A 19,262-nucleotide genomic window follows, 5' to 3' on the forward strand; every position below is an offset into this window, starting at 1 on the left:
AAGAGGCCGAAAGTTTTGATTAATTAACATAAAAAAGCAGCAGTCAATGTCACTTGTTATAAAATTACGAAGGCTAACTCTTGATGATGACAGTAATGTAAATGTTTGTGTTATATTATGATGAAATTTAATACTTTTAATCTTACCCCATATCTTATGTTATTAATCAATACTAACCCTTATATGTAGTACCCAATAATGTTTGATATCGGTTAATTAATGCGTCAAAATCTAATTGCTTATACAATTGTATGTACATTGTGTATATAAATACTACTATAACGTTGTTAAATATATTCTAAATTTTTAGAGGAAACGTGGAGGCCGACCTAAAAAAAAGGAAAGTGCTAGAAGTAGTTCAGATGAAAAAAACACAAAAGGTCCTACAAAACATAGTAAAACAAAAAAGAATGTTTTAAGCGAAACAATTTCAAAAGAAGATGCAATACAGCCAGAAAGGATTGAACCATTAAAGTCTTCAATGACAACAAGAGATAGATAGACAACAATATAAAGAGAACTTTTTCACGGAGTGAAAACACGAAGGGTAAATATTCTAATATTATTGATGATACAGTAATTCCATCAGCAAGAAATGATATTGAAGATCCTTCAGTGTGCGAGGATGCACTTGAGAAATTTACTCCTCTTATGAATTCCACGATGGACATCAATTCTACTTATACGTAGAAGATGATGGACGCTACCGCAATTGTAGAACCTTTATCACCAATAAAATCAAACGAAACTGTAGTAATTAATAAAAACTTGGCTAGTAGTATAGGAAAAAATAATGAACCTAAATTTACATCACGGTCGCCAATAACTCTGCAGGAGGAGGTTCAGCAGCTGAATCAAGCGATTGGACTCACCGAGTTCGAAGAATTATTCGCAGAAGATGAGCCATCCCGTGAAAGGGAAATGTCTAATAGAAACATGACGAAACAGGACATTCAAAATGAAATGAAGAAAAATGTGCCCGTAAGAAGGAGAATCGAGGCCTTTGAAAAAGAAAAAATTTCAGAAAAAGCCATTGTTCAAAAACTGGCACGAAGATCTGTCGAAAAAGCAAAAAAAATCTTATTAGCGAAACAAAAGAAGGAGACTCAGATGATGACATCGCAGGTAACATTACAAACAGTATCAAAGTATTCTTCTGTTATAAAAACACAAGCTATTATTCATTCGATATTTTATCCAAAATATAGCTCCAAACAGCAAGGTCCACTTCTGTTTTGCACAGTAAACCTGACGACGACACATCGGACGATGAAGCCAGACCAAGGCGTACAATTCCACATTAGGCGCAATGTAAGTGTTGTTTTACTTAATGAGTTAATAAACATTATAATGCATGGAGTACTCGAATTTTTATCAATTTTAGCGTACATACGCGAAAATGAACTTGCAATGCAACGATAAATTCCGAAGAAAGCAGTCTATAAATTCTTTGATAGAAGAATGTGCACACCAGATTTAACTGAAATGTTTGAAAATATAGATAGGAGTAGATTACAACGCACGTCCAGTGCAATATGGAAGACATCACCGCGTTATTCCATGATGGAAAACGAATAGAAGTTATAATTTGTTAAACTGAATGTTGTTGATTTCAAATTGTGCCTTAGAGCAGGAATACTTGCCATACCTTGCGTGTAATATAAAAATGATGTTACATTGCAACTATCGTTAAAAGATGTATGTGTTCTTAACATATACCAATGAACGTAAGACTATTTCACTTTTTATATTTTAGAATGATCATAGGCATATATTACTTTTATTATACTAATCAAATTTTACCATTTTTTCTTATTTATATGTATCTTCTTAAGAATTAATAAATAAACCAATTAATAAATAATTGTTTTGGTACGACTTTTTAATGAGAAGTAAATTTTATTAGATTTGCCTTATTATCACTGTCGTGTAATAATTCGCGAGATACGCGTGATATAATTCGCACGATTAAATAGCACTGGTGATTTCGTCTCTTCGTGTAACGAGGAGGGTCTGGTAAATGGGTCGACCGTGGACGTTCAATCTTGTAAGAGAACAAACGGCGGAACCGTATCGTCGAGCATTTTTCTTTCGGTCAACAGCCATCCATTTTATATTCAGCACATTCGGTTGCGACGCTAAATTTTCGTTACACCACCAGTTGTTTCGTCTGAAATTCGCGTGACGTAAGTGCATTACACTCTCGCACCCGTCAGCCATTCCTGCGACCACTTCGCGTGCGTTAACTCGATAATATTTCGTCTCTGTTACCTTGTCGCCGTTGCTGCTTGACACATCTCGCTTGCTGGACGACTGATCGATGAAAATTAAAACGGGACGCTGATTTACCGTATCGTTATTTTTGTGTCAGGTATTCTCTTTTTGCCGTTTCGGCGAATTATTTTCATTTCGAACTTTTTTAGTCTTATTGTTACGTCGATTCTTATATTTCAAGATCTAGTCTTGTACGTACGCTGGGGAGCGCTTTTATTTATTGATTCAACAAAGAATATCGTTGTAGGTGTCATACATGCGAGTAAAAGTAACGAAGTACGAGCAGTTTCACTGTAACATACTTCCTGATAATTTCTCGTTATTTATACCATAAGAAAGTATCAAAGAGGAACTCTTATCTCGAACGTGGATCTATTTGTCGATAATGCATGCGTGTAATACTCGAGTGTCGTTCATACAGCGTAAATATACGTGCACATACGTAAACCTTTTATGATTTTTGTATCAAAGGCAGACCTGCTATAATACTCGCAAGTGAAATATAATTCTACGAAAGAAAATGGAGCAAAAGAGTTTCGTTGGTAATATATTCTTCCTTTTTCATCACAAGTTTCCTCTTTGTTGTGCTTCTGTTACATTATAATCCTGTTAGATTTACGCGCGCAAAATTTCACTTTGTTGCACTATATCTCATCATCGCCATCTGCCGAACACCTGTGAGAAACGCGGTTTACTTTGTCTCAAAGCGAGCAAACGTCTAATTTCACAAATTGGAAAACCATCACGAACATTTGTCCTTCGCGCCATCAAAATTCTATCTTCTGAGATATTTTTCGCGTTTCCGAGGTCATCGCCACTCTCCTTAACTTTGCCTTACGATGTATAATATCTCGATGTTACGGTAGTTAGAAATTTGTATTAATTTGGAGAACCTTGCAAAAGTACGCAAATCTGCTACGATAGTCGGATAGAGAGTATCGGCAGAGATCTGTTCCTTTATCGTGAAACTCTCTCGGACAACTTAGATGCTACCAGATATCGATTCTCGCATCCAACCATTTCGTAATAAACGTAGATCATCCAAGAAATTTCTCAATTGTCATCCGTTAATTTCGCGCAACTTTTGCTTTATTTTAGCTACGTGGGAACCTACTAGTGCGCAAATGTTACCCCGAAAATGTTACTCCTCTGTGCCAAATATCGTTCACGTGTATAATCAAAGTTGCATAAAACCGCGTACAATTGCATCAGGAAATTTCTAATAATTTGCTCGTCTCGCAGGACGAAAACAGGCTCACGAAGGATCCCTCTGTCCTGGCTATCGAATGTACCGCAAGCACGTAGTTTCAAGTGTCCGTTCTCTAGAAAATTCGAAACAATTTATGGTCGATGGTCGAGTGAACGGTGCAACGGTCGAGTCGGAAAGATCAGAAAGACAAATCGTCATAGTTCGAACAGACCGGGAAGCAGAAACGCACTTCCATGATCATTTGTATCGTTGCTCGATCTGTTGCTGCTCAATGACCGACCAAGCTGTTGATTTTTCTTTTTCTGCGATGCTACTATACTCTACACTCTATGCTTTATACCGTTCTTTTGCCCGCTATTTACCTCGTACGCGAACTTTTTATCGCTAGTGGATTGCAAAAATCCTTTTTTATCACGAATTTTACGTGACAATGCATAGGTCAAGGTGGACGTAAGACAAAGGAAGGTGTAGATAAATACGACAGGGTGTATTTAAAAATAATAAGTTATTTATTACAGTTTATTTAATATGTATACAGGCTATTCGTATTATAGCAGCGATAGCTAGTGTTAAATTAACAATGACAGTTTCTATCGTAGTTAATATTATATTGGTTATTGGCCATGACGAAGGCGAATTTTGATAGCCCTGGTCGAGGTCGGTGGTCTGGATCTATAACAAATAATACTATATTAATATAGCAAAGAAATGTCGTAAATATCGATATCATTTGCAAGGCGATTCTTTTTGGGCATAGTGAAATTATGTTGATCAGTTTGTGGATATTATGTTGAAATTAGATAATAAAGTTATAGATTTACCCGTTTTAAGGGATTGTTCAGGCGCCGTTAATTCACTGGATATGTCGCCCTGAAGCAGGATGTTTAAATTTTAGATCATATATTGTACTGATAGGAAGTATTTTATCGATACAATTATGAGTTTATTTGATTAAAATATCTAACGTAGTGTCTAGTCACCAAACGAATTAGTAGATCAGCCGTGAACAATGGCAGTAATTTGTATAATAACAAAGGATAAGCCAAATATAGCAGAATGACTCATCGGCTAGCGGGAGGTTGTGTCTAATTACCAAAAGCGAAAGAAATATGAAAGATCCTAGTTTGTAGGACTTGTTGACAATCAATGTCAACAATTTTTTCGTTTGGTCTATAGAATGTTTTGAGTGGGCTGTATTTCGACACACGACAAAATTGATAACGTAAATAAATCTTATATATTTGTTTCAAGAAATGATAGCTTGTTTGTGAGCGGTATCTTTAGACAGGTTGTTGAAAACTGGATGTTAATTCGGATTTTATATTTTCAATAACTTCGCATGAGTATTTTAGTCAAATCTAGCACGAATCGAACAGGTGAAAACAATCTATACGGCGTTCGTGCTGAGGTTGTATGGTGATAGGTGCGTAAGAAACTACTCTTGGTGTTTTTAACGAACAATAGTTTATTTAGAACTAATCAACAATCAGAGTTAACAATTAACAATTAACAATTAACAATTACACTTAACAGACAACTGGTAACAACTAACAAATAACAAAGCGGCGTCGCGCTTTGCATCCGGAGCCGTTGAAAAGTTCCGTGGCCCGTGCCGCCACAGTGCTTGGCAGGTTTTTATTTTGTTTACCTAGTGGATCGGTATGATAGAGTTCGAGACATGTGGAAAGTACGGCTTCCAGGCAAGCAGGGGCTGATTCAGCGCATTAAAATAAGAAGAAAATTTCGTATAAACGTTTTCGAGTAGACGCTTGCTTTGTGTCACAGTACTTTCTTACCTATCTTTAGAGAAATTACTCGAATCGACCAGTTCCAGTTTCTACGGAAACGCGAATGCGTCGCGTCATAGATCGTCCATCTTGTTCGAACAGCTTACACGAATTTGTCGAAAATTTTGATCGTCACGTCAACTAACGTTTTATAAGTAAGAGATTTTAAACGTCCCCGTATTTAATAATCGAACGGATTCGGATCCGAAGAGCGTATTGGTCCGGAAATAAGGCCAGCACGATTTATCTATTTTCCAAGAAATCGTTCATCTGTGTAATGTTTAGCATCGCAAAATAAGCTATAAGCGGAACGTATGGTCATATTAGGCATATTATGTTATATAAAATTTTCTTCTTATTTCAGTATTCAGAATCAACCTCTGCCATATTTTCCACCTGTTCTGATTCACCTTGTATAATATATAAGAATGATAATTGCAAATATATTTGTATAATAGCTCTATGATAAGCGCTTAATAATACATACAGTGAACTTGTACAGAGTAACGTTTGCTGACTGTCGGAGGCACATTGTTGCTGTCTATGCAAAGACAAGTGCCCATTTCTTGTCGAAGAACTCCAGTCAATTCTAGCGTTTCACCCACATAAGTTTTCAACGCTGAAACATGAAAATATATAGTCGTTATTTTTTAGCTTTGCCTCTATTTGATCTTCATCTTATCTGCTTACGCGCTTAATAATAGAACTAGGTTTGGTCTACGTAAAAAGTAACTTCTTTTTATTAAGACTCATATTTATTAAGATTTAATAAGATACAATTTATTAAGATACATGTAACGAAAGGCAGGAAGTAGTAACATTTTACGTGAATTTGCATGGATCGAATATGCTGATGTGCTTACGAATAAGAGAGTATTGATCGATAATTATTAAAGCCAATTGTTTGTGACATGGAAATAAGCAAAAGTCATTTTTAAGTTTAAAGATCTTTAGTTTAGTATTGAAATGTGTTTAATGTATTTTAGCAAAAGTAGATAAAATAGGAATATTAAAAAGTTGTGTTTTGAAGACAAAATTTGACAAACATGATGCATATACAAATGCTATCTGTGGTCATTAATATATTTTTTCGTTATCGACAGAACATTTTCCCCTGATTTTATTGACATATTGGATTAATCACTTCTTTAAGTTACTCCTTGTTGAAACAACATCAAAATCGTATATTGTTTCATGCTAAAAAATCTACTAAATCCATTGACAGTGAAACGACATTTCGTATACGGTTCTTACAAGAATTATTATTATTTAAGACTTAGGAAAATGTATATACAGTAGCCACGCACACTGTGCGTATTTCTGGCGCGCGTTTCCGTTCAGTGACAGTACTTCGGCGGACTGGATTGCCGAAGCGAAAGGGTTAAAAAAATACGATAAAATCACATGTAGCTCTCTATTTGTCTAGTCGCTTTTGTAGCAATATCACTATGTCCTCTGACATACTTGAGGTTTCTTACAATTCACAAATTAAATGAACAACTGTGCAAGCGAAATCGCTGCTGGAGAATCCCCGCTTCTGTAGAATCAGTCGTATGGATTTCAAAATTTAGTGTGTCGCCGGGATTAGCGTTATCCAAAGTACGCCACAGGAATAGAACATAAAGATATTTCTCAAAATTTGTTATTGCTGGTATGATATTGCTGAAATACAAGGCTGCAGTTTCTTAATGTCGTCAAAACATTCAGTTCTTTTTTGGTCAGTCACTTTTCGCGTGTGTCACGACCGGCATACTTCAAATCCGACGGACTGACGATAGAGATAAAGATGTGGCGGCACTCGGCGACAATGTATATCGCTGATGTGCCTAATGAACCATCAACATCCCAACGGTCCTTCCACCGAAGGTTCTAGAAGAAAGAGCACGTGGCAACGATCGCGGACGCCTAGCAAATGCATGGACGGTGGGGATGTTGAGGGATGACAAAAGAAAGTAATCGGATCCGATCGAAAGTAAAATCATAAGAGTCAGTCTTAGAAAGTCACGCCTAGAGTTCGGAAGTAGATTGTAAAGTGTATTGATGTTAGAAAAAAAATAAAGTTTTCTTTTTTCATTTTTTTACCTCAAATTCCTTTTTTATTTTGTTATTTTACGTGACACGTGCTTTGTATTGCTCTGTCGAATTTGAAAGTTTCTATTACGATAGCGGATGGTGCGAAAGACGCAAGTTTCTAGTATTTTAGAGATGTCTGAACGTCAGCTGCGTGATTATGTAACAAAAAATGGAGATATCCATTGAAATATTTTAACACGCAAGAGATTTCATGTTAAGACAATACACGCAAGGTAAATACACACGAATATAATAGTATATCCTTTTCGATGTCATTCGATTTTTGTGTCATTCATTTTTTCCCCGATATATTTGAGCGATTCGAGATAAACAGGATACACTTCTAAACAATTCCTCTCAAAAGTGGCAGGAATTAATATTTTTTCTACTGAAAACAAATAACTCTGGAAATATTGAAAATGTAAAAGAATAGGAAGCTTAAAATCCGTTCACTTGTCGATGCAATGAGCAGAACAATACATATTTGCGATAATAAGAAGAATATCTCTAATGATACTGTAGTATCGGGGAGAAGGGCCCAAGAAACGTCGAGCTAACTACAGACAATGTCGCGAGAGCCGAGGCGCTGTCGGCTCCATCAATGCATTACCGGGTCCTTCAAGTAAATAGCCTTGCCGAAAAGACCTACGTGACCCTGGCTACGAGTGTCTGCAGAACACGTGTGCGGTGGGCCTAGCAAAAGACAATAGAGTGCTACAACGGCCAGAGAGTCAGTCGAGAAGCAGAGTGCGAGTTGAGCGGATACGGAGTGTGAGTCGGCGTGCGACGATATTGTAGTCGGTCCTTTTGTTATTGAATATCACTTATTAAAATACACTAAACTTTGAACTCTACCATCATCGCTTGTCCTTACTCTAAGAAACCATCAGTTACTACAATACTTTTAATACATAAAAAGGCAAATACTATAAAAAGATTCGACGCGCTCTTTGAATACAGCTACTATCAAGATGTATAAACATTAGTACACATAATTAGCCTAGATCGTGTCGAAGTAGTAAGTACGTATGTACTTTTGACGAATCTTTAAATTCAAAATTCTTTTGAAATCACGTTTAAAATACAGTTATTCTTAGAATATGATTTAAAATATAATCTTCTTTTTACTTTTTGCGTAATTTATTACGTAAATCATTACTAAAGAAAGTTACTTTCCAGTTGTGTTACAAAGTAATCCACTTTGTACACAGGTATGTAATAAATTGCCAGAAACTTTGATGAGAACGAACTTTTTATTAAAAAAAGTGACATCTTTCATGTATGATTTCCTCTTCAATCTAATATTTGCTTGGTAGTAGTATATGAAATATTTTTGAGCTAAAAGTAAGTAATAAATATTCGGTAGGTTTATATGCGGAATGCATAAATAATTGTTATGAGTATTGAAAGTATTACATTTTTCTGTCTAAATCGTTTCGGTTCAATTTGGAAAATCTTATTCTGCGTGTGCAATTAATATCAGCAGCATGTCAACTCTAAAGTTTCATATCACGAAAAGAGTTTATGCAAAAGACGAATAAGAGTTAAGTTTGACATCGAGTAAAGAAAACCCAATTTGAAATTGATCTAACAGTGTTTTTCTAAATTATTTCTAGGTATTGTTCAATTTGTTCTTTTCTCAATATTGTTGGATTTAATTAACGCAGCGTCATATTTACGCTAATATCTGCTTGTTAAGCATAATTTTAATATATAATAACATGATCTATAACTCTTTACAATTTATATTTTATCATGGCATACGTTTTAGAATATTCTCCGGCTTCTTGTAATTTTTATTCATACCTATTCCACGTGTATCATGTTCTCTTTATTAACTTGAAACGTTTTACACGCACAGGTGTACGCGAGTACTATCAATTATACGTACATACAGAACTTCCTCAAGCTAATATTATCAACTCTAGAGCTATTAATAAATGTTCATAAAGGGGATACTTCTTCACGACATGTAGTTTAATAGTTTATTAACACATTGACTGCCACGCGTGTTTTCAAAAAAATCTGCGTCAGGCCACGCGTACAGCAGTACCAAGCGTTCTCTGCTAGGTGCTCCTATCGATATTTTAGTAATGCGAATCGCTCAAGTGATGGCCTCAAGAATGATCTTTCGTTTCGCTTGTTCGCTACATTAAAACCGCTAGCTGTTGTCGAATATAACGAAGGAAAGTGTGGTATAGATTATTCCGATCAAATGGTTTCTTATGCCACCACAATTAGAAAAGGAATCGAATGGTACAGAAAACTTGGTATTCAATTCCTTCTGGGAATTTCTGTTGTAAACGCTTTGACGGTTTACAAAATTGCAACAAGGAAAAATATAAATATTGGAATATTGTTATTCTATAAATTTATTATTATTATGTTATTTTTATTTATTATTATATTATTTTTTTATTATTATTATTATTTATTATTATATACTGTTATTTTATAAATTCAGAAAGATAGTTATATCCACTGTATATACTACGTACATATATGTATAAAATATATGATTTTTTAGGAATATCTCTCTACTTTAAACTGTTACTAGCAAAGATACTTTGCAAGTAGCATTCTTATATGTTGGATTACAAGCTATTTCAATTAGCCTTGTAGTGAATATACTGTACAATATTTGTAATTTTAGCGAATGTCGTGATATTGTTCTGTAGGAGTACCAAAACATAGTTATCTTCTATTAGCAAATAAAATTCTATTTTTGATGAAATTTAGTAAAAAATATTAAAGTATCCGAGGAACAATTTCTTTTGCCTGCAAAAGTCACTTTGAGCAGGTGAAATCGAATCCTCAAGATTTTGATTAACTTGTGATGATCCGAGATACAGTAAAACTTTGCATCGCTCTATTGAAAAATATTCGTGCGCTAGGAATAAATCTCGAGTAAATAATGAGTTTGCTATTTTAAAGATAAAACGTGTAACAGGCATTACATGTAAGAAATACAATGCGGGCAAAATAACAGCTCACTTAACATTTCTGTTAATTTCTAAATACATAGGATTTTTCACCAGATATTAGCGCTTTTATTGGAACAAACAAATGAAAATGAACAATTCCGTGTAACATATTTCGGAGCCATATTGATCTGATATGTCAAACATATACATTGATATTTCGAAAATTAAAAATTATTTTCTAGAGTTGACATGTTGTTTTTCAGGTAAGTAAAATGTTTTTTAATGTATACTATATCTAATTTATTAAGTGTAATTACCAGTTATTTGCCCCACTTTTATAATTTCCTTTGTATATTATATACATTATAATCTAAAACGTATTTGTTCAACGTATTTGTCGTCCAATACCGATGATTTAGTCATAGACCGAATTTCTTTTACCTGTAAGTTCAATATTTTGGCAACTGAGACTAAATTAGAAGGTGTCCGTTTAATTTTTCTTCTACCTTTTCCCATAGAAAAATGTTTGAAAGTCCAAAACAGAAAAGAGAGAAATGGTCAGAGGAGAACATGAATGGGGCTTCGAAGCTACTCTTCAAAAATAAAATGGCCCAAAGACAGGTCACTGAAGCTTCCAATGTTTCAAAAACGACGAATGTGAAGTCTGGGCACACGTCGAATGCGCAGATCAAGAAAATATTAAGTATTTTCCATACGATATACATAAAAATCAAATTTGAATAAGAATATGTATACTGACATCTAGAGGACTTTTTAAAACATTATTAACCATTTAGAGCAAAAGATCAAATAATTAAATAATTGATCGGTACTGGACGACAATTTTTCGTTTCCTACAAATTCCGACATTACTATTCTTGCACATTGTCAATTCGTCAATTCGTATTATTGAATTTCATAAAATTAATTTTCCTACTTTTATCAAGTTCCATTTGTGCTATAAAGTCACTTTGTAAATTTTCATTTTTACCAACTCTAGCACAAGGTACTGTGCGACTCTCCCCTGCATCTTATTTTGTATGTGATTCGAAATCCAAATTATTCGATATTTTTCATACCAAACTACGATAAAGATTCTTAACAATTTCTGCAAGATTACCTATACTAGCATTTATGACGTTCCTGTTTCACAAGATCAATAACCAAGCCTTTTCCTCGATTCTTTTTCTCTGATGAAACCTTAAATAGTTTTCTTCCTTCTTTCTGTCCGGATGAATTTTATCTTTTTCGTAGGTCATTGATATCTGGTCGCTTTTTTAAATTACTTTTTCCGTAGTTTTCATGTCACAATAAAGAGATTAAAAAATACTGGATCAAAATTCTTAATGCTTTTCTCACCCACTCCGTACTGTTATCTTTCTGTTCATGTTCAAAATAGCGAATAGAGGTACATATAGAGGCGAATACTTCTGTGTTTAGTCTATTGACACCCCCTCCCTCTCGCCCCTTGATGAGGTTGACTCGTGTTAGATTACAATATCAGTTTGCCTAACAATCAGAACTACATGGAATTTTGGGGATATACAGGCTGAGTCTTCAACAGCAAACCACCTGAATAATTCTTTCAATTTTTTGAGACGCAGGGAAATGTTTGAAACAAAAGTTGTTTGGTTTCGAGGAGGCTATTACGCGATGGAAAAAGTTTTTCTCAGATGGACGCGTTTACGAGTTTTAAAGAACACTTTAATAGGCTTCGTTTTTTTTTAAGTGTAGCCGTGTAGTTTTGAATACCTATTTGTCCCATTGTTGCTCTTTTGAAGACGGATTTAAATATCGCGGTCATTTAAGGTCACTCAAGGTCATAAAACGTAGTAAAATAGTCCAATCGAACGTAATGTTTCAATATTCCGAAACAAAGGAAAATGGATTTACCATTTTCAAGATAAGCGGCCCGTTTATAAAACACCATTAAACTAGGAGACGCAATCAATTGGAGAAAAGATAAATTTTCTGTGACTACTTATCGTACTCGAATTCGACTCTACATCTTCGTTACTTTGTCGAAATTGCTATATACAATAATTATTAATTATGAATAACGAAAGAAATCCTTAACCGAAAAATACTTCGTTATTCAGTATTCGTTGTTTAATATAATTATAAAACACCAATCAATAATAACACAGGTACTTCACAGTGGGATATTTGAATTATTCATCTAATATAAAGAATAAAAATTTTGGAACAAAAATTAAACGGTTAGTACAAACATTCGATAATTGCACGAAAATGTCCTCTACGTAGTTACACAGCCGTCGTATCCACTTTGAGAAGGGCAGATTTCCCTGAGGTATCGCGGAAGTTTGGCGGTCCATTGCGATCGAGCAGTGTAACATGATACAATATTATCAGTTATCGCTAAGACAATGTATCCGAGTAATCATTCAAAACTGAAAATTGCCTTATTTTAGGCTTTTTAAAATTAAATTTCCACTAACGCATTTGTAGGATTTCCCCGACTAAAATAAGATCAAACATGATATAATATGAATAATATTTAATTATCAATTATTAAGTAAACAAATATGTTCCAAATTTTATCGTGTTTGGTGTCATTTTAACCAGTAAAATGCAAGAAACATATTAGCAAAAATTTCATTGATCAAAAATCGCAAATAAGAATCTTTCAACTTATCGCCAGCCTTTAACGAGGCTCTCTTTCTCTTTCATTCGCGTTGTCAATTTTGAGGAATAGAGTCTCCATAATTGTAACGTTTCAGTCCCGATTTTTGTGCAATTATCGAATGCAATTATTAAAATTGTATACACGACATATTACAAACATTGAATCGAATTTTCTTCTGCAAAACGTTATCGAACACGAAAAAACGAACACGAATAATCGAATCGAAAATTACTAAACGATCGGCTGTTGGATAAGTGTTTACTAAGAATCTGACTAAGTACACTCTCTTAAATGCAAATGACTCATTGAACTTTTTTGATATTAACTTTTTAATGAACGGCAATCCTCGAATAAAATCTTACTCAAACTGATAACATTAACAAAATATTTAAAAAATGTCAAAATCGGCGGTATCTCCTTTTTTTGTAAATATTTACCGGCTATTGAATCCATTGATTCTCGATTGCCTTATCTGTTTGCTTGTGTATATCTTTTATATATACATAGATGGATACACAAATAAGTTTCGTCTATGGCGAGATCAATTTAGCCACCTGAGTAACCAGCTATCTTTCGAATCAACAGATACAATACCGATACAATGATACGACATGCGATGTACATACTCGAAACGTTACACATTGAATCAATGAATTAATGAATTAATGAAGAGTAGCTGCTAATCATTGGTAGGATACACGCTTGTTAAAGATCGAAGATGTCCCTGAATTAATTAGCTTTGAAATTAAAAGGTTAGGTATGTGGGAGATTTTGCGTTTGAGGAAAATTATTCGAAGATAGCAATATGGTTGATGATACGGAAGTGTAAGGGTAATAGGGTGAATGCAACGAGCAATGTATAATAAACAATTGATAATTGGTAATAATGTATAAATAATTCGTAACGATTAAGAATAGAAGCAGATAGTAATATTTAATTAGAACCCATGTTTTTTGTTTCAACTTCCAATTTATGTTCCTTTGATAGCAAAAACTAAAATAGAATTGATTATAATAAATTTTGAATATAGAGATTGAAAATTGAAATGGTTTATCAATTGGGCTGATTTCAAACTAATCTCGTAAAAAAGTTGTAAAGAGGGGAAATATAGCTTTAAGAAATACGCAATTAGTCGAGTGTTTACGGTACGTGCCAATAACAAGACAAGCTTTTGACTTTTGGAGAAGTCGCCTGTAACAAAAATATATTATATTATATTATATATTATATTATATATTATAGCTATAATTTTAGCAGATACTGTTTATCTATTTCGTTTTGCGTGTATTAACGTCCTCATGGTGTATCGTATAGTAATTAATGCATCAGATTATATACATATTGGTGTTTGTAGGTAACACGTTATACAGAGTGGAGAAGCAGCATCAAATTGTCACGATTGCAAAATAAAATGAGTGAACGGCTGGTGAACGAGCAAAATACTCGTACAATAACAAGTGAATGTAAAGGGAGCTCTAAATTCCAAGAAATTCCATTTTATCAGCCGAACAAAATGTATAATCTGATAATGTTTTGAGGATAGTAAGTTAGGCAGGCGAAAAAAACAGGTGTTAACGATCAAGTATAACAGATACACAGTAGTAAATATTCAACAATTTTTCAACCGTAATGTATTTATACACAAATCTGCGTACTTTGTATCAAAGTTTCTGTTGAAAATGACAACGTGAGTTCGTGCTCGCCATCCATATGCAGATGCGTTAGTGATAAGAAATAGTAACTAGAGGATGATGCTAGTTACAATCGATAGATTTAATCGATAGGCTTAAGATGCTTTTTTGTTTTTATCCCTAGTTTTTGTAAGCGTGTGCAATAAAGCCTTTTTTTGGCTCAGAACGGTGTAATAGATTTATCCATTCAATAAAATAATAACTACTCTGATCTTACCTCTGAGTATAGAAATAACAACAGTTTCGATACATATATTTTTATGTACAGCATGTGTAAAAAGTGTCAGGGCGTATAAGTGTCCACTAGCGTGATTTCGGAGGATCGGAGCCTCTGGATCGATTGATTCATGCAAAATTTTGTAAAAATTGACGTTTGCTGGCACCGTATGCTACTTAGCACGAGGATCAAATGGAACTTTACTGGGAAAGTATATTTGGATACCATGATGTGCAAGATATTATTCTTGTATATGTAGGATTTGTATACATTTTAATCAATTTACTTTTTCTAATCAATTTAATCCTCATTTTATCAATAAATCCAATTATTTTGCCATCTATCTCTATTACCGACTATCGAATTGTTCGTTGTTCCAAAAATGTGTTGCGCGCAATACTGGGCACTATTAAATAAATTTTCATTTAAATAATTGTTTAAATGTTAAAAGACAGAAATAAATTATTTGCAATTTCAACAAGTTTAAATATATTATTTAAAATAATGAGATTAATTGTTATTTACAAATTTTATTTTCTATTATTCTAAAAGAAAGCTAATAAAATCAGAATCTTTGTTTGAAAGTCTTTTTTCACACAGTAGATAATTCTATAATAATGTGAAATCACACTGATTGCTCCATTCTGTTTATCACGGGCTATCCCACCTGCTAACGAAAACTTGTTGTTTTCTCGTTAATGTCACATTGCTTACTTTCTACCTGACTGCGAAATATAAACTTGTTGCGAATAATCTCGATGTAAGACCCAATGGAATTTCAACGTCATTTCTCCAGAAAACGGTTCAATTGCGACTCATAGCTTATTTTGAAAAGTTGGCAAGTTGGTCCTCGCGATGAGTAGACGTTTGTAAAACTGTATCATCTAGAGTTGTAGAATTAAGGTGGTCCGGTCAAATAAGTGTATTGTTTATATACTCTGTACATATACAGGCTTTTCCAGAATAATTCCATACCGCCAGACAGGATAAGACGTCAAACAAGAAAAAAAACATTTTTCCTTTCTTCAGCTTATTTTTGCGCGTAAACTTTTTGTATTTAAAGCTAAAGTTTGAAATAGTTGTCGATACTCTGTCACACTGAACGTATTTCATTGTAAGCTAGCTCAAGCAGAAACAAAGCCTTATACAAGAAAACTTCATCCTCTTCCTTTGACTTACTTTTGCATACAGAAAAATCTGCAGTCTAAGTGTGCTATCCTGAGATTCCTTGATTATACATATCTTTTCTAAATTTTTCGTTTCTGTTAACAAAACTTCCATAAATGATAAAGTGCAGGTATTTCTAAAGGGAAAAAATGTAAAGAAACTAAAATTAACGCCCAAACACCCAAAATTTCAACATTAACCCGCCATATATATATATTGTTAAATATGTAAATTCGCACGTTCGTGGGGAGACGCGATCTCGAGGAAGTGCGCCAACGGGAGTCGTAAATTCCCGTTACGATTGACTAATCGACGCCACGAATCGTTCAATCCCTTATTTCTTTTGGGATAATAAGGGTAGTTAACTTGAAGAGAACGCTGCTATTAACAGGTTATTATATATGTCGGAGATGAAAGGAAAACCGGAGCCTTCCCTTTGCAATTTTGAGGAAGCCTTCTAATGCTTTAGCCTAGATTTTATCATAACTGTAATTAAGCAATTGTCATTTGTAATTGTTTGACATTTGTGAAAGCGAAAGTGGGTTCGAGGCGACAACTGGTCGCCGAACGTAGCCACGGTCACGGGATAAACGTTTTGCCTGACGAAGGTGTGGATCGGTTGTATTGTTCTCCCTAGAAATCACATAGAATTGTACTTTAGAGATGCTGATATAATGGGACACACGTTGTATTAGGAATCAATCTCCAGACAGAAACAGGTCGTCCCATATAACGTAATACGTTATAACGTCATCCCATATAACGTAATAAGTTATAACGTCATACCATATAACATAATACGTTATACCTTCATACCATATAACGTATTACGTTATAACGTTATAACGTTATAACGTTATAACGTTATAACATATAACGTAATACGTTATAAAGTTATATCATGTAAAGTAATACGTTATAACGTTATACCATATATCGTTACATATGTCACGACCGGCATACTTCAAATCCGACGGACTGACGATAGAGATAAAGCACTCGGCGACAATGTATATCGCTGATGTGCCTAATGAACCATCAACATCCCAACGGTCCTTCCACCGAAGGTTCTAGAAGAAAGAGCACGTGGCAACGATCGCGGACGCCTAGCAAATGCATGGACGGTGGGGATGTTGAGGGATGACAAAAGAAAGTAATCGGATCCGATCGAAAGTAAAATCATAAGAGTCAGTCTTAGAAAGTCACGCCTAGAGTTCGGAAGTAGATTGTAAAGTGTATTGATGTTAGAAAAAAAATAAAGTTTTCTTTTTTTATTTTTTACCTCAAATTCCTTTTTTATTTTGTTATTTTACGTGACACATACATCGACACTCTGTGTTACCACAGATTTTATACGAAATAGTGAAATTGGAAATCGAATACTGTATTCAGAGTTAAAATATAATGCTATATGGAAATGAAATAGCACTTCAAAGACTTGATAGATTTCGTTAATAAAATAAAGCAAAATAAATCTTTAATTCACTCACTACGAATTTATGGCATTGATTAAAATCAATGAATGTAGAGTTACTTCCGATTAAGGGTACAACTGTTATAAATTAAGAGCATAATTACATTGAATTAATGGGAAAATGTTGTTATAAATTATTGTTATAACTGTTAAGAATTAATGATGTAATTGTTTTAGATTAATGGCTTAAATGTTATAAATTAATGGCTTAAATGTATAAAATAATAGTTGAAATATTGTAAATTAATGGCTAAGATGTTGTAAATTAATAGCCTAAATGTTATAAATTAATAACTTACATGTATAAAATAACAGTTCAAATGTTGTAAATTAATGACTTAGATGTTGTAAATTAATAACTTAAATGTTATAAATTAATAGCACAAATGTTGTTGAGAATTGTGGATCTTTGAAGTCGAAATAATGTTATAAGAACACTAAATTTATACTGAGGATTAATTTTAAAATAGTAATATATTTATTTCATGGACGATTTCTTATATATTCATCGATACACACTTGCACGCGTCTCAGCACTTTCTTCTATACCCGACTGTTAACCGACTGGACAGTTTACATTCATCTGTTTTCGAGACGCCGCGCACACACATACATCCACACGCTGATGTTCACATACAAGTATCTCTACTACACATTTAACCCAGTCCAACACAGAAAATTATACATATCTCAACAAATGTTATAAATTAATAGTTTAGACGTTATAAATTAATTGCTTATATGTTATATATTAATGGCTTAAATGTTATAAATTAATAGCTTAAATATTATAAATTAATTTCTCAAGTATTGTAAATTAATGGCTTAGACGTTATAAACTACTAGTTACAATGTTGTTATTTGATATTTTTTTTATTTACCTTATATTTAAATTCTTCTTGGATGTTCACTGTCCGGAATTTCAGGCACGAAAGAGCTCGCGCGCGACTTCCGCGTTCCTTATATATCTTGACAAGGTGTCGAGATGTCAATCAAACGTTAACGATCTCTTGACATAGCAAAGAAGGGGTTTTCCATTGTAACAAAATCAAATTGAACAATTTCTTAATTTTTATCGTAAATTGGCGCCTTCGACGATTTAATACGGTATCCATTTTTATCATTTTAATAGTTTCTACAAACTAAGACTAAATTCACACCTCCTTGATACTAGTTTTCGACTATCAATTAGTTTGAACAAAAAGGGAAAAGAACCTAACGGCAGTCGATGACGTTACTGTGAAATATGTTATGGTATTTAAATAATCAGCCAGATAAAATTCATATTAATCCTTATATTATATTATCGATATTCGTTCATTTACTCGTGCTAATTACAAAATAAAATGTTCTCTTTTCTTGAATAACACCTACATCACCGTCTGCGATATTTAAATTTCTTATTTAATGCTTATTTAAAAGTCAGGTACCTTTTTAATTCCTCTCAAGTTAAACGAGTAAATTTACTCGTTATAGTTGTAACATAAAATGGCTATTTTCTTCAATACCACTTGCATCGCTGTACGCGATACAAATATTAATTATGTATCGAATAATATGTACCAATTGGCTGTAATCGCGGTTAGGTATTTCTTCGTTTGATCTATCAAGAGATCTATTAGGCTATTAGCGAAACACTTATTGATTCCTCAAAGATGTATCTTAACTTAAATCTTAAAGATTAACTAAATGATTATATTTGATTAGTATTCGACACTGTCTATCATATTCAGCCATCTTCTTTTATAATTGATACTGCTCGGATCAATTATTTTATAATAAATTGCAGATTATGCC

At 33.7% G+C, this 19,262-nt stretch overlaps 1 protein-coding gene and 1 long non-coding RNA gene across 3 annotated transcripts; one reads left to right on the plus strand and one right to left on the minus strand.

Moving 5' to 3' along the window:
• The first annotated feature begins 617 nt into the window (after window positions 1-617).
• On the plus strand, window positions 618-1,702 carry LOC126870175 (uncharacterized). 2 transcript variants are annotated; one of them, XM_050627664.1, is made up of 3 exons: window positions 618-1,125; window positions 1,209-1,311; window positions 1,385-1,702. In XM_050627664.1, exons 1-2 carry the CDS (start codon window positions 694-696, stop codon window positions 1,302-1,304), a joined length of 528 nt encoding a protein of 175 aa, XP_050483621.1. In that variant the 5' UTR covers window positions 618-693; the 3' UTR covers window positions 1,305-1,311; window positions 1,385-1,702. The 2 variants fall into 2 exon arrangements, with proteins under 2 accessions (XP_050483621.1, XP_050483620.1); XM_050627663.1 differs by having other exon boundaries at window positions 618-1,311.
• A 3,349-nt stretch (window positions 1,703-5,051) lies between these two features.
• Window positions 5,052-18,483, minus strand: LOC126870203 (uncharacterized). Its single transcript, XR_007691230.1, has 3 exons — window positions 18,347-18,483; window positions 5,759-5,890; window positions 5,052-5,132 (listed from the first exon to the last, which is right to left on the minus strand). It is a non-coding gene; the product is annotated as an uncharacterized LOC126870203 (long non-coding RNA).
• Between the last annotated feature and the right edge of the window lie 779 nt (window positions 18,484-19,262).

Source organism: Bombus huntii, chromosome 10 (assembly GCF_024542735.1).
Source record: "Bombus huntii isolate Logan2020A chromosome 10, iyBomHunt1.1, whole genome shotgun sequence".
Lineage (NCBI taxonomy): Eukaryota > Metazoa > Arthropoda > Insecta > Hymenoptera > Apidae > Bombus > Bombus huntii.

Bases quoted from the DNA above. Each gene is read 5' to 3' on its own strand.
- LOC126870175 (XM_050627663.1), top strand. From the start codon at position 694: ATGATGGACGCTACCGCAATTGTAGAACCTTTATCACCAATAAAATCA. The intron at 1,312-1,384 runs GTAAGTGTTGTT...TATCAATTTTAG, and splicing joins AATTCCACATTAGGCGCAAT to CGTACATACGCGAAAATGAA.